We start from the raw sequence: 15,736 nt of genomic DNA, 5'->3' as shown, positions 1-15,736 counted from the left end.
CAGTAACAATGTATACAGAAAGTCTACATTTGTAAAATGTGTACTTTTAAACCAGAGAAGGACTGATGCCTGATAATGGCAGGCTGCCATCTCTCCTTAGAAAGATTTTCCTGACAATTTATAATGAAAGAATTGCAGAATTTACCAAGTATGAGGTCTCTTTCAGCTTACATTCTTGAACTAACAGTTTAGTACAGAAGATTTTCTGCTCAATTAGAATTTATTACTGCACTTTAAAAACAGAGTTGCAAATCAAATATTTTGTTTAAAATATGATCATTTAGTCATTTATAATATGCAAATCTAAAATTTATCACAATATAATAAACCTCTCTTAGCTCACAAATGTATGGTACACTTTAACTCACCCTGTATTCATGGCTAAACTATAACATACTAAAATTGCATAGTAGCAGTAAAGAAAATCAATGCTGTGCCATGTTTTGTGTGTAAGAGTTCAGCATCTCTTCCCAGGTCAGGAGTCTTATACCTCCCTTCAACACTGTTTCCTCTTTAGTATGTGAAGCCTTCATAGTGGTTCTACTACCTGTTCTACTACCTGTTGCACTGTTTTGCTAATTAACACCACCACCTTTCTTAACCTGCATCTTATTTCCTGACCTATTCCTCCTTGTTATGCTTCACTTGTACTGCCAACCTTGTCTTCTTCTAGTCTTTTTCAGTTTTTACATTTGACTCAGCCTTCTACCATTTGAAGTTCAATCCTTTCCCCTAACACCATTTGCTGTCTTCCTCCTATCTCCATATCCAGTATATAAAATCGCCATTTATTTACTATTTCCTTATTGTAAGCCTTTTCCCACAATCTCATTACCCCAGTCCATAACTTCCTAAACTCTAGTCAGGCTCAAAGTATGTGAAGGTTATCCGCCTTCTCCTCCAACATGAGTTCACTCACTTGTACTGAACCTCAGATGTATAAACCTCACAAGACCGTTGTACCAGATATGTAATAGCCTCATCTGGTGGTCTCCCACTGGCTCAGTCTTTTTCATAGCTTTTCAGATATTTTGTGCATTCTTTCAAATTAAGACAAATTAAGATTTCAAACTAAATCTAGAGCAATTGATAATAGTTTTTCAATCTTACTCACAAACACTGGCTAATCTACAATGTATGTACTGTACCTGTGTAATATGTATGTATTCTACCTACGTTCCAAAGTTCAGCCGTACCCAACAAATCTATTACTTACCTTTATTTTTAAAATTAATATTTTTTTGATTGTTCTGTCCACTGTAACTGTTTGTGCCGCATACCACTGTAAAAACATGTCTCTTGTAATTTGTGTATATACTGATCATGTCTAAATAACTAAAAGTGTCTGTAATTTTTCTTTGTGGAGCTTTTCTCCCCGGGCCTCTGCTGAAAAAGGGCCTTTTCGGCTCAGTCAGACACCCCCGGTTAACAAATGTAAAATAATAAATAAAATAAAGTCCTGTGCTCAGCCATTCACAACTCTGCCTCAACTTTCCTGTAAACTCTAAATTCCGTATTTTACATTTTTCAATTTCCAGTCAGGCCTCCTTTCTCATTTCCACAAGATTATTTCTCCCTCCATCCACCCTGGCCACAATTGCCTTTCTTCATATAATTAATTTAATTTATGCATATTCCAACCATGTCTCCCTCTCTGCCACATAATGTTGTACCTGCTTATGCCCTTTAAATATATCCTCACTTCATAACCCTTTTAAATCTCACCACTTTCACTCTCTTAATACTTCCCTTCATCTACCACTTTTCTCCTTATTTCTTCCTTCCTATGAACTATTCAAAATTGCAACCACTAAATAAAACACTGACAGCTTTAACTTGCTCTTAACATTATTAAAGCATTTTTGCAGGGAGTCTTCAGCCCCCCCCCCCCCGCACCCTGACACCCGTGTTAAGTAATTATTTGCTTATTTATTTATCAAGCTATCCTGTTTAGTCTATATAGTGCGCATTTCACATCATGCGCTTTGTGTATGTTTATATAGCACTAATCACATGTTGATGTGATTATTAATTTTAGTATGAGATGAACAAAATGTTTTAGACGAGACAGTGCTGTTATCTCTTCAGGAAGTAATTATGTAATTATCCATGGAAGTGTTCGAGTTCTGTTTGAACAAGATTTGATGTGGTATAGTCTTTCAGACCCATAGAAGTTCAATGCCAAGCTAATAGGGTGAATAGGGGTTCTTCTGAGAGCAATGCACTTTGTTTCATTTATTTTTTGATATGCTGTCACCACTTTTTCCTATAGAACCAGTGTAGTAGAAAAAACAGTGCCACTCGCAGTACTCACATGCTTTTTTGCTTATGTTCTCTTTGGTTACAGCTTACATGCTACTCGGCACATTCAAGTACACAGCACAGGCCAGTAGATAACAGTGTAATTTCTCAGATGCAAGTCATCACAGTAGTGAGTCAAGCTACTCGGGTGTCTACAGGATGGAAGATCCAACACTGGCCACTGCATGCTGCCACTCTTGGCCAGATCCTCCAGTGCCTGGTTTGTTAGTCAGTCCCTGGTATTCTTATTAACAGTAACAACTGTATCAATCTATGACATGGAACCAAGTCAAGTGTTGCATAGATGTTTAACCCTACTTCTCCACACACCTTGACCCATGTAGTATATGTTATCCTCTGGCACCTGGGTCAACAACGTCTGCCTACCATTTTCTCAACATACTACCTTTTTGCCCATTTGGAGTACAATGCCCAAACTGGTTTTGACTCCTCTCCCTTATTCAATTCTGGAGATGCATTCAGATTTCCAAGATCCTCACTTCTTGATTTCCTACCCTGATCTTCCTCCAGTCAGTTCTATTTATCTTGATATTGAGTTCTTCTTATGCCCTTAATACACTAACCACTTACCAATGACTGTTTACTGCTCGTGTCTTTCTACTATTTCTCTTTTTTCTGCAACTACATCTCCAAGACTATATTCAAAACCATCCATGCACCCCATTTGGATTTGCTGACATACTTTCTACCTAGTTGACACTTGCCTACCCTTCTTGTAATTCCATTACAGCTAAAAGCATAACCCTTTCCACTCCTTTGAAAATCTTAAAATCCCTGTACCTCCAACATTAGCTTTCTTGTTCATCTCATTGCTTCATGTTCAATAGCTCCAGCAGGTACCCCTGACCATACTTATAACTAGTTTTAACAGCATATGAAAAGGATTAACATATGATGATTATCTGTTACCTGACACTGTTCTTCAGAATAAAGAAATACAGAGCACTAATAAGGTGGCAGACTTATGCTTGCACCATCTACAAGTCCTTTAATTTCCATGCTATCCTATGTAATCATGGCAGCATGAATGTTAAACATTCTGATTTAGAAAACCTCCTGTAAAAAAATGTAAAACCTGTAAAAGTCCAAATCTGCTAACTTTGTATAGTCACATATTTATGCACATTTTAGCTTGTCTTCAGACCCTTTTAATGCAGTGAACACACACACACACAGCTAATTTTATCTGCCCACATCCTCTTTATACGTTTTAACATTTCTAAAGCAGTCTGTTATAATCCTATGGCATTTTGCCACTGTGTTGTACGCAGACATCACTAATGACTTAAGATCATAGAGGATTGCATGCTCTGTATCACATTCTAACAGTAAAACTTCTGTTAGGTTAGACATTACATCAAAACAGTTATTACTCTTATTACCTACAGGTTTCAGAGTGTACCTGTTATACACAGATTACTATATTAATTTAAAGCATGTAAGATCAGTATATCAGTTACAGAAATAATTTACTATGAGCCCAAAGGCCATTTTAATTCTGTGGCATGTCTAACACATTGTCAGTAATCTGCAAAAGAAAACTGTTAGTATAATAAAACTATACACTCTTCTGAAAAGTACACAAACCCCATCTTTAAGAAAAAATAATGCTCTCTCCCCAACCAGCTGCCCAGCATCCTTATGGTTCTGCATCAATTCTTCTGCCACTGTCTGACATCTAGATACATTAGCAATGTTCCACTTGCCATTATTAAATAAGATTTCTTAATGGTTACTTAAATTGGCTCCTCCTGGCAAAGTTTCCTCGCCAGCCTGAAGTATGTGCACTTAGTGCACTCAGGATAGTCTGTCACCCAAAACGTATTCAGTTCTTGCAAATGTACATGAAGCCATGCCTATTCCTACCAGAACAACTCAGCTTCACTTGTTGCACTACTTTCATCCTTAACTAAACCCAACATAACTGAGGGTGAGTTAGGAAATTCCACTGGGGAAAAACACAAAAACATAGCTAAGTATTCACACCTGCTCAGTATTACCCAAGCCACCTATTTTTCTTAACTCATCTTCTACAAACTCCTGCCATTTCTTTGCCAGGTCAACTCTTTCCTCGCCCAGTGGGTTATTTTTCTGTTTTCTTGAGCAGCTAGTCTCCCCTTCATTTTTCAGACATTCAAACCTTTTATTATTTCACTCGATGTTCTTAAGTCCCTCTATCCTTCCACACAGACAGTTGTTCATTCCCCCACTGTCTGCTCTGGTGATCTCTAATTTTTTTAATTGGGAGTGATCTCGTATGTTACCCTCCTCACAACTGTCCATCTTTTCTTGATCTTCAACAATACCGTGTTTATGGTTCAATCAATGGGCAGAGCCCTCTACTTCTCCAGGGCTGCACACTAACATCTAAACTTACCACTCATTTCTACTGGAAGTTCTTGTTTGAGCTGCTTCCACCTATTGTATCATTACCTCCTAAGATTTGCACATAACAATTTTTAGCATTTGCTGGGCTTCTACAAACCCAGAACTTTTATTGCCAAATGTACACAGGGATGCAGCCTTACTTGCAGCTCTGATTTTCCAAATATTCTACACAGCAGGACAACGTATCTTTTTGATTTTTTTTTTTTTTTTGTGGCACTTGAAAGAAAAGTCCTTTTGTCAATGAGTCCCCCTTCCGTTCATTGAGAGTCCCTGATTTTGCAGTATATTTTTTATCTACTGAAATTTTGTTCTGTATGTAATCATTTTCTTTTTTAATTAAGTGGTGTTCTTTGTTTCTGTCCAGCAGTCTCCATTCACTTGAATATCATAATCCAAAAGTTCTCCTGAGACAAGCACTTGTCCACATAATTAGTCGGGTAACTACCTTCTGTTTCTTCACCTGTCCAAATTATCTGCACATTATTTAGTCTGGAATTATTCTGCATGTCCCCATTCTTAAAATATGTTTTGCATGGTTTACCAAACGCTATCAGACTTCTCTTCTTGGCCACAGCCTATAGGTTCCTATTAAGTGGCATTTTTGCATGTCTTTCAAGTAGGCAACTTACTTTCATCTACCTTTACTCAGTGCCCTCCGATGACATGACTAAAACATGAAATTTTCTGTTATGCCATCACATTTCTCTCGTACTGTTTTCAATATAGAGTCCATAATGAGATGTCCTGTAGACTATTTCACACCAGTTGCATTTCTAATATCATTAATATTGAAATTGTACTCACATAATTCTTTCTTTTGACTGAATTAGCAATTTCCTTTAAGAGAGCAACATCTCTTGATGTTTGATATGTAGTGTTTTTAAGACTCTTGTGATGTGTTGTCATATTGATTTGCTGTATGGGAGTTACTGTACAGAATTATACATTTCTAGTTTCACTAACTTAACTTTAAAGTTGTTTTCACTTCCTATAGAAGAGGTCCTCCAGGGCCTTACACCAAGGAATCTTGTTTCAAACTGGTATCCTCTGACACAAACACATGCACCTCTATATTACAGTGATTCATTGTACATGTTTAAGATGTGTTAGATGTCATATTGCATCAAAGTGCTTTCCTCATCCACAAATTATTTTTGCTTCTTTTTCTTTATTTAGGTTGATGATCTGATGTAGACCTGCGAGTGCAGACATCTTTATAATATCCTTACCAGTGTATTCACACCCTTAGTAAACGGTGGTTTTATGTTCTTCCACCAGGTTGAAGGCCATTGCAGAAAGGATCCACTTTAGAGTAACTGAACACTTATGCACCATCTGTTCTTTCTGAGAATCTGGATTTTGTGTAGAGATTTAAAGACTGCTACAAATAAATATCCAAATTTCCTTTAAATTAAAAACTGATCAAATATTGCTAATTGCTGTCAGTTTTTACATTTGGTGACTTTAAAATGTAGTACAAAAGATTGGGTGATTTATCAAATTCATATATTCATTGTACTCAGAGCACTGATTTAAAAAAATAGCATGTAGATTATTTTGAGGTGTGAATAGTCACACTGAGTCACAAGGTTGCTCTTATTGAGTACATCTATATAAAGAAGTACAGGTAGCAGTTGTTAACACTCAGAAGAACTTGTGGTAATTCATTTGCACAGTATATGCTAAACTCTTATTAAATGTATAACTGTGGCATATTACAGCAGAGATTTGTTTGTCCCAGACCACTGACATTAGGTGACCTTCTGCCATGGTTTGTCTGTTTGCTCACATTAAGTAATTGAGGGCTGGATGATGGAACCTCAGGCGACTCACTGTTTGACTGATATTTTTAATGTAGTCTGCTGCCACATGTCCTAGAATCAGACCCAGTAAAGAAATGGAGATTTTAGTGTGTGGCCTTGAACATTCAAACTGGCCAGCTCAGTCATGTCCGTTATTTAGAAGGAGTAAGCTAATGCATGATCACTACCATGTGTAAATCTGCAATTCCACAAATGGAGATAGTACAGATAGTTTGTCAATGCACAGCATTCTAATCTACTTGTCTGTTGCACTTGTATTATTTTTATCAGTTTGAACTGTTTAGAAGTATTTAATTTCAAATAAAGGATTTCAAATACATGTTTTTTATGTTTATATGTGTGTGTGTGTGTGTTTGTATATATATATATATATATATATATATATATATATATATATATATATGTATATATAGATATATATACACACACACACACACACACACATGTGTTTGTATATATGTTGATAAATAAAGCTAATACAAAAATCAGATAACTGAAAGACCGATTTAATAAAAACAAATACAGTATTTATTCAAACGAGGTAAGCGTTTTCACAAACTTGCTTCATCAGACCTTTAACAGAACCACAAAAAATAAGGTCTAAAAATATTAATTCACAGTTCAAATTCTCCAATCAACTATGACATGTAATAAAAATGTCACAGCCCACATTTAAAGGCATATCATATATCACAAAGCATCATACACAATATAAAAGCATAAATTAACAAAAATAAAACAAAACAATACACTTTATATATGATTTTTATTATGTTTATAGTTGGTATATATTATAATTTATATATATTTTTCTAGATAGGTAATAAGGTGTTATTAATATGGTGTACACAGTTAGTTGGAAATGTTTTATAAAGTATATTGTTTTGTTTTATTTTTGTTAATTTATGCTTTTATATTGTGTATGATGCTTTGTGGTTCTGTTAAAGATCTGATGAAGCAAGTTTGTGAAAGCGCTTACCTCATTTGAATAAATATTGTATTTGTTTTTATTAAATCGGTCTTTCAGTTACTTGATTATATTTTACAGTATACGTCATTTTGGTCGTCCCTTCAGCCAGAGGATTTGTCTGGATTTTTTTTATCATTTATTGGCGAGTGAGCATTTATCCTGTGGGCTCCCATTGGTTTTTGGTTCATTAATACAAAAATCAGTTACTGGAAGTTCACTTTCCATACATTTTATAGATAGATAGATAGATAGATAGATAGATAGATAGATAGATAGATAGAAATACCTGTGTACTGCAGAAATACAAAGAGCTTTATTGTAATTATGGAACTGAATAAACAAATATATTTATGTCTGCATTAATTTCTATATGTGTGTGTTAGTTGCTTAAGTTCAGGCTACTTAAATATTATGACTGATTTCATAAATGTATATGACTCTATCAGAAATGAGAAATTTTATCTAATAATTCTAAGACTCAGCATGTTAAGGAAAAGTTACCTCCGTGCACCACTGTAAAAATATTTCTATCTTTCTTTTATAGGTGGAGTCCACTGCCTCCGTGATGTGCCTTGATGGCAAATGGAATATGCAGGTAATATGTGAACCTGTAGACTGCGGAATCCCCAATCCATATCACGTCTACCCTTCCACATTCTCCTGTCCTAATGGTACAATCTTAGGGAAGCAGTGCACATTTCAGTGCAAACCACCTGCTCAGATGCGAGGTAAGTACGCGAAGGACTCTTTAAAACAAAATCCCCAAAAGTCACTTTTTAATAATGTTATTCTCTGTGTCTTTTGTATTTTGTCAGTACTACTTTATGCTTACTTCTTTAAACAAGTTCTACCAAAATGTCTTTTGAAAAGACACATTTCTGCATGTTTTGTTTGCCCTTTAGACTCTTTCAGAGTTTGCCTGTATCAGGTATAGCAGAAAGAGGGAAACTTCCAGTTGCATATGCTTACATAGTTATGAATCATGGGGAGATGCTGTGGACTCCCAGTATTATTTTTTCTACTCTAATGTTCCATGTAGATATGTTTCTGTAGTCTCACTAGGAGTAGTCATCAAATAATAATATTACAGCACATATAAAATTATTTTTTTTACAGGTAAAGAGTGTTGAAGCTGCTTAGCCTCCAAATTCTGACACTGCACATGTAACACTAAATGTCCAACTCCTAGATAACACCAGTATGCATTCCTGTGTGGCATGTTTTGTTTTCCTTACTCATATATGCTAACTCTAACTGTACTCCTGGGTCTAACTTCAACCTTAGACATGATGTTACAAACAATGTTTCCCTAACTGTACCACTACATCATTCACACACACACTCAAACACATGCACACACTCTCACACACACACACACACACACACACACACACACACACACACACACACACACACACACACACACACACACACACACACAGATATATAATATGAAAGATCATTCTGTGATTAGTTAAGTGACATAGCTGCCTCACAACCCATGAGAGGTTCTCAGTATTAAGGAGTTGTTATTCTTCTTCTTTCAGCTTTTCCTGGTTAGGGGTCACCACAGCGGAACTAGTGATCTAATGATTGGCAGTAGATTTTTACGGTGCCAAGGTGCCACCCCGACGCCCAACCTTCAACGAAGGCACGCCCATTTGTGCATGTCCTTCGAACGCCACTCGACCACAGGGAGGACATGCAGACTCCACACAGAAGGCGCTGCAGCCGAGAATGAACGGGAGAACCTCTTGCTGTGAGGCGACAACGCTACCGCTGCACCACCGCAGCTAAATACCACTAATTATAAGGCAGTGTGAATTTATATTTTACAGTAGTTAATGATTTAAAGTAATTCTGAAAGGACCACATGTAGTTAGCTGTGAAGAAGCTGTGCTGTGATTCAACACATGGCAAAGTGTAATACTTTATTGCTTATCCACCTGAAAACTTTATGAGATTGTAGTCACACATGGATCTTCTACAAATGCCCAAGTCCTAGCTGCTGGAGGTCAACAGTCTTACAACCAGGAACTCCAGCATTTTGCAGCTTGCATTGGCTCCCACTTGTGGAGCTACAGTACTTTTTTCAAATACATTATTCTATTTCGAGTCAGGTTACTGCAGCAGCTGTAGGAAGAGTATGAGAGGAGTTGGGAGTTTACATTAGTTTTTTAGACAGTGATTGAGAGGGAAATTTAAGTTTATTAAGCAGGAAGGGGAGTTTTAGGTTAGGAGTGATCTGGGAATTTAGATTTAGGCAATGGTGGGGATGTTTTGGGATTAAGCAGTGATTCAACATTTTTTTTTTTGAGAAAAGCACTCAGAAATTCAGTTTTAGAGAGGGGGAGTGAAATTTTATGTTTAGGGTGGCCGCGGTGGTGCAGCAGTTAGTGTTGCCACCTCACAGCAAGAGGTTCTCCGGTTAGATCCTTGGCTGGGGTGCCTTCTGTGCGGAGTCTGCATGTCCTCCCTGTGGTCACCTGGGTTTCCTCCGGTTGCTCTGGATTCCTCCCACATCCCAAAGACATGGTGTAGGTGGATTGGACACTCTAAATTGGCCCTAGGCGTGAGTGTGTGCTTGTGTGTGCCTCCTGTGGCAGGTTGGCAACTTGGCACCATAAAACTCCACTGCCAATCATGAGCGGACAGGTGATCCACTGTAGCAGCCCCTAACCAGGAAAAGCCGAAAGAAGAAGAAGAAGTGGAATTTTATGTTTAGGCAGCCAGAGGGGAGGTTTAGGTTCAGGGAGTGGGTGGAGTGGTTTAGGTCAATTTATTACTTGTCTATTAATTTAGGTTTAGGTAGAAGAAATTAAGTATTAGGTTAAGGAGTTAATGCAGGAATTTATGTTTAAGGAGTGGTACTAGAGTTTTAGGTTTAGAAAGAAGAAGGGTTGTTTTACGATTAGCCAGTATAAGGGAAATTTAAGTTGAGAAAAGAGGAAGTGTGTTTTAGGTTTAGGAAGCAGGAGGGCAGTTTTTTGGTTAACCAGGATGTTTAGAGAGGGGAAAGATAGTTTCTGTTTATAGAGTGATCAGGGAATTTAGGTGTACAGAGTGGAGTGGAGTTTTAGGTTTAGGGAATTGGAGTAGAGTTTTAAGATGAGGCTGTGGTGGGCAAATTTAGGTTTAGGGTGTCAAAGAGTATTTTAGGGCAACAGAATGAAGATTCAGGTTATCGTTAGGGATCAGGTAGGAGTTCTAGGGTTAGCGTTAGAGCTGGGAAGACTATGAAGTTTACTAGATTTATTTACTGGAGGGCTAGGTTAGTTTAATAGAACTGGAATGGGGAGAATTATGGTACCTGCAGTTTAGAGCAAATCAAGGAGGAAGTGTGTCACAAACAAGTGTCCTGAGAGCACTTGTAGACCCTCTCAGAATCCATTCTTATTTTTCCTCAAAGAACAGATGGAGTACTGTACTCTTTCTAACACAGCAAATGTAAAAGGATATTTGATTATTGGAACCAGTTCGTGATCTCATCCTGCAGACCCCTAAGGAAAATTACTTGAAACAGACCTGGTAAATTGCAGTCAATATGCAAAGAGATTTACAAACTCCTCTTTTTTAAGGCATCATGACAAACTGACAATTAAGTCATTTACTGATGCATCATAACAGTGGTTAGGCACAGTAGTTTAAACCAGAGATGGACACAAGGCTTTTGTGGTGAAACTTAAACAGGTCAGGAGGAGTGAAATGTTAGATGGTTAACTTCAATTAGTTTAATGTAATGTCATAATATGTATCTGTAATTACTTTTGTAATACCTCTCTGGACAAAGACCATTTATAAAAATGAAATAATTATTACTATAACAAATAAAAGAATAATTCTTAATTGAAGATTTACTAATGCATTGCTCTGGGGAAATGGAATTACTATACATGCAGGTAATATTTCTTGCATGAACATGTTGGAAACTACTTGTCAACAAGCAGGTTTGTCTGTTGAATTACCAGGAAATTAAGTATGATTTTTGTTTTTATAATATCAGTGGTTACAGTTCAGACAAAATCTACAGGGGTCTTCCATGTAACTTGCTATTTTGTTGTTGTTGTTTTACTTTCTGCTATGCAGTATAGAGACATAAATACAGTGATACTTGAGTTGAGATTTTTTGACATACTGACCCTGAAATAAACTGATCTTTTGGTGAATAGGGCTAGTTTAACAAACTGCATTATAATGCCACCAAAACATTCCCACATATTGACATTAACTAATGTGTGGTGCTTTCTCTAGGAACCAATAACACACTGACCTGCATGGAAGATGGGCTCTGGTCTTTCCCTGAGGCTCATTGTGAGCTCATGTGCACAGCTCCACCCCACATGCCCAATGCCATACTCCAGACAGCTCGTTGCCATTCTGGTCGGCACAAAGTTGGCTCTTTCTGCAAATACAAATGCGAGCCTGGCTTTCTTGTTTCTAGTTCACCTAAAACAGTCAAAAAGTGAGTAGATATTTTTTTTCATGCATTTAGATGATACTGAATATATAAAAAGTAGAACTAATGTGAATTAACAGGTCCATATTACAAGATCGAAGCTTTAGTTAATCGAATAACTAAAGCTCGATCTTGTAATATCGAAACCGTAAAATGTTGAACAGCCAAGGGAAGCGTTTCCATGGGTTGAAACAGCCATTTGACATTTTACGGTTTCGATATTACAAGATCGAGCTTTAGTTATTCGATTAACTAAAGTTTTGATGTTGTTATATAGACGCGAATTAACAGTATGCTGTATAAATTATACCATTTTATCTCTCTGTAGGCTTCAGGGTTTGGTGTTGTATTCTTGTATCTTTATTGCCAAGAAGAACATATTCTTGCTTGAGGTCTTATTTGTCTGCATAACTTAAAGGCTGGTAGTAAGTGTTGTGCTTAAGCATGTAATGTTAAACAAACTCAAGGTTTCCTACTGTAGAGCTTGAAATTACATTTTTAAATGTTAGTGATACATTTCAAGCTTAGTTGTTACAAATATTCATATCAGCAAACTTGTTAGAAAAGGCAGAATCTGAAAGGAATCTTCTACAAGCTTACTGATGTAGATTCTTTAAAGAACATCCAGGATAAGTGAAAGAATAGTAATTAAATCCACTGCCAGTTTAGCCTTCTATTGCTGTTTTTCATTTCTCTGTATGCTGGCTGTTGTACACACACAAATATATACACATATATCTGTGTGTGTGTGTGTGTGTGTGTGTGTGTGTGTGTGTGTGTGTGTGTGTGTGTGTGTGTGTGTGTATTTACGTAGACATTCATGGATGCATATGTATATATATATATATATATATATATATATATATATATATATATATATATATATATATATATATATATGTACGTACATCTACACACACTCACACATATATGTGTGTGTGTGTGTGTGTGTGTGTGTGTGTGTGTGTGTGTGTGTGTGGTTACATGGCAATATCGTTGAACGTAGCTTTGCTTGAAAGAAAGAACAGTAGGTTAAAATGACTAGATGCACTTCTGATCGAAAAGCCATTTTGTCAAAAACTGTAGAAGTTCATATATGGCATTTTTGGTGTCAGTTTTGATCACAGGAGTTGTTAGAAATGTCATTTCTAAGATTTTGTTTATTGGTAATGCCCACTGTCACATTGTACCTCCTGATTTGTAGATGATTGAGTTTGTGAACTAGCACTGCTTCACTGTGTTTGGTGATTTCTACTATTCTACATGGGTGTGTGATTGTGGAGTTAATTTATATAATTAAAGTTATGTGGGGTGGACCTTTTTATGGCATATATGTTGTGTAGAATTCTTTCAATTAAATGGTTTTCAGTCAAAAGCATATTCAGTCATTTTAGCTTACTGTTTTTCTTTCAGTCCAAGCTACCTTTGATGATAGATCACACAACCATATATATATATATATATATATATATATATATATATATATATATATATATATATATATATATGTGTGTGTTTGTATGTATGTGTGTATATATATATATATATATATATATATATATATATATATATATATATATCAAATGTGTGTTTGTATGTATGTATGTATATATGTATATATATATATATATATATATATATATATATATATATATATATATACACACACACACACACAGATACATACACATTAGCACATGATGGTCCATCCTCTGTGCCCAGAAATTACATTATTACACACCCTACAGGTTGTAAGACGCAGACTCAATGGAGGCTTACCTTACAAGCATGACTTTATGCAAAAATATAACATTTAAAAAGTCTGCCATCTTTGAGTAAAATTGAAAAAAAAAAGATGTAAATTGCTGGAGATGTAATAAGCAGTTGAATGCAGAATGGTCACATATGTTCTTTGACTGTACTGAACTAAAATTTTTGGGAAGATATAAATTATTTTATGCAGGCAATATTTATAGATAATTTTACTTTATCTAAATCTTTGATATTATTTGATACTCCAGTACCAGCATGTATAAAAACATCCAATTACCCTTTGATGTGGTCTATATTATCTACAGCCAGAAAAATAATTACAAGGAATTAGAAATCACAATCCTCTCTATCACTACAAGAATTTAAAAATTGACTTAATGAAATTTGTTGTTTGGAAAAACTGACAAACAAGTATAGATGTTCTAGGAATACTTCTACTTACAGTAGTCGGAACAAAGTTTATGAATTGTTACAAAAATAATTTAATTTTATTGCAAATTTGTATATTAAGATCTCTTTCAGTTGGTATTTAAGAACTATGGTGAACGATTTTGTATATAGTTAAATTTTGTTTAATTTTGTATATGATCATTTTTTCACATAATTTAAAATGGTTCATTCTCTATATGTTGATTGTATTTTTATCAGCACTTCTAATAAAATTGTTTTTAAAAAAAACACAAAGTCTGCCATCTCAGATGACATTTGTGTTGTTCCAGCCATGATCATATAGTCAGCAATATAGCAACGCTTAGTGTAGATATTTTTCTTTAATTGTTTGAGACTGTCCTGCAATGTTGTTTTAAATATTTGCTGTGATTTTGAACTCTGATGTCACTGTGATTATATACTGAGTATTTTCATGTTTTTTATTATTTATTATTAAATATATTTAAACATTTCATTGTGGTTGATCTATCTAGAGATATTTAAGTTTTGAGAGTACTTGCATATTTATTTGGTGACACTGTGTGGGCCACTCCTAATAGCCTTGCTCTTGGTCTAACTGTATTAATATTACTATTTTACAGTAAGATTTGACACCCTTTGTTAAGGGCCTTAAAGTAGGTGATGAGTTGGCTGGTGGCAATGATAACTGTAGTCTTGGCAAAATGAGGCATATCTAGTAAACCTGTGCCAGTCTTTCTCAGGTGTGTGTGTGTGTTTGTGTGCATGTGTGCTTCTGTGTGTGTGTGTGTGTGTGTGTGTGTGTGTGTGTGTGTGTGTGTGTGTGTGTGTGTGTGTGTGTGTGTGTGTGTGTGTGTGTGTGTGTGTGTGTGTGTATGTGCGTGTAAATCAAACCTCAGAGTGTGTGTGTGTGTGTGTGTTTGTGTGTGTGTGTGTGTGTGTGTGTGTGTGTGTGTGTGTGTGTGTGTGTCAGCTACTTAGGCAGAGACATGAAACACTGGTTGGACAGAGTCTTGTGTTGGGAGGTCTTGGCTTGGCCACTCAGCTGAGATGTCAACTCTATACCTGTGCCAGTGGGGAGTCTTATTGGGGATCTGGAGAAAGAGTGAGAAACCAGCCCTCTGGTCTCTGTGCACTCTTAAGGGAAATTGCACTTGATGCAGAGAGCTGCATCTGGAAATACTGTGTGTGTACCTGTTATCCTGTCAGTGTATGTCCCCCACTGGTGCCAGTGATAAGGATTGAAGCTCTTTGATTAATGGTCCAGTGGTGGTTTGTCACATCCCCAATAGAGGCCCATCTGCATATTAATGTTCTGGATCTGAGGGCAGTGCTCTTAGTGTTGCAAGCCTTTCAAACTGTCCTCCGTCCAGGAACGATTGCAATTCAGTCAGACAACATGTCAGTAGTCTGGTACATCAACAGGCAAGACGGAACCATGTCTTGCCACCTTTGTCAAGAAGCCCTCAGAGTGTGGCAGTGGGCTATCTCTTCAAACCACTTTCTAGTAGCAAAGCACATCCTGGGGAGCTTGAGCATGATAATGGACGAATTGAGCAAATGCATCCTCCTGCCTCACTAGTGGTCTCTCGATTC

At 36.4% G+C, this 15,736-nt stretch overlaps 1 protein-coding gene across 1 annotated transcript in view; it reads left to right on the top strand.

The window, feature by feature from the left end:
• Positions 1-15,736, top strand: part of PAPPA (pappalysin 1) — a 3,990,201-nt gene that overhangs the window by 3,436,909 nt on the left and 537,556 nt on the right. The window contains exons 15-16 of the mRNA XM_044058178.1: positions 8,048-8,231; positions 11,755-11,965. Of these exons, the coding sequence (XP_043914113.1) occupies positions 8,048-8,231; positions 11,755-11,965 (395 nt within the window). The remainder of the gene's footprint in view (positions 1-8,047; positions 8,232-11,754; positions 11,966-15,736) is intronic.

The sequence above is a fragment of the Protopterus annectens genome, chromosome 16.part0 (genome assembly GCF_019279795.1).
Source record: "Protopterus annectens isolate FY-2018-M chromosome 16.part0, PAN1.0, whole genome shotgun sequence".
NCBI lineage: Eukaryota > Metazoa > Chordata > Ceratodontiformes > Protopteridae > Protopterus > Protopterus annectens.
The sequence above is the reverse complement of the archived record's forward strand: the minus strand, read 5'-3'. Positions and strand labels throughout refer to the sequence as shown.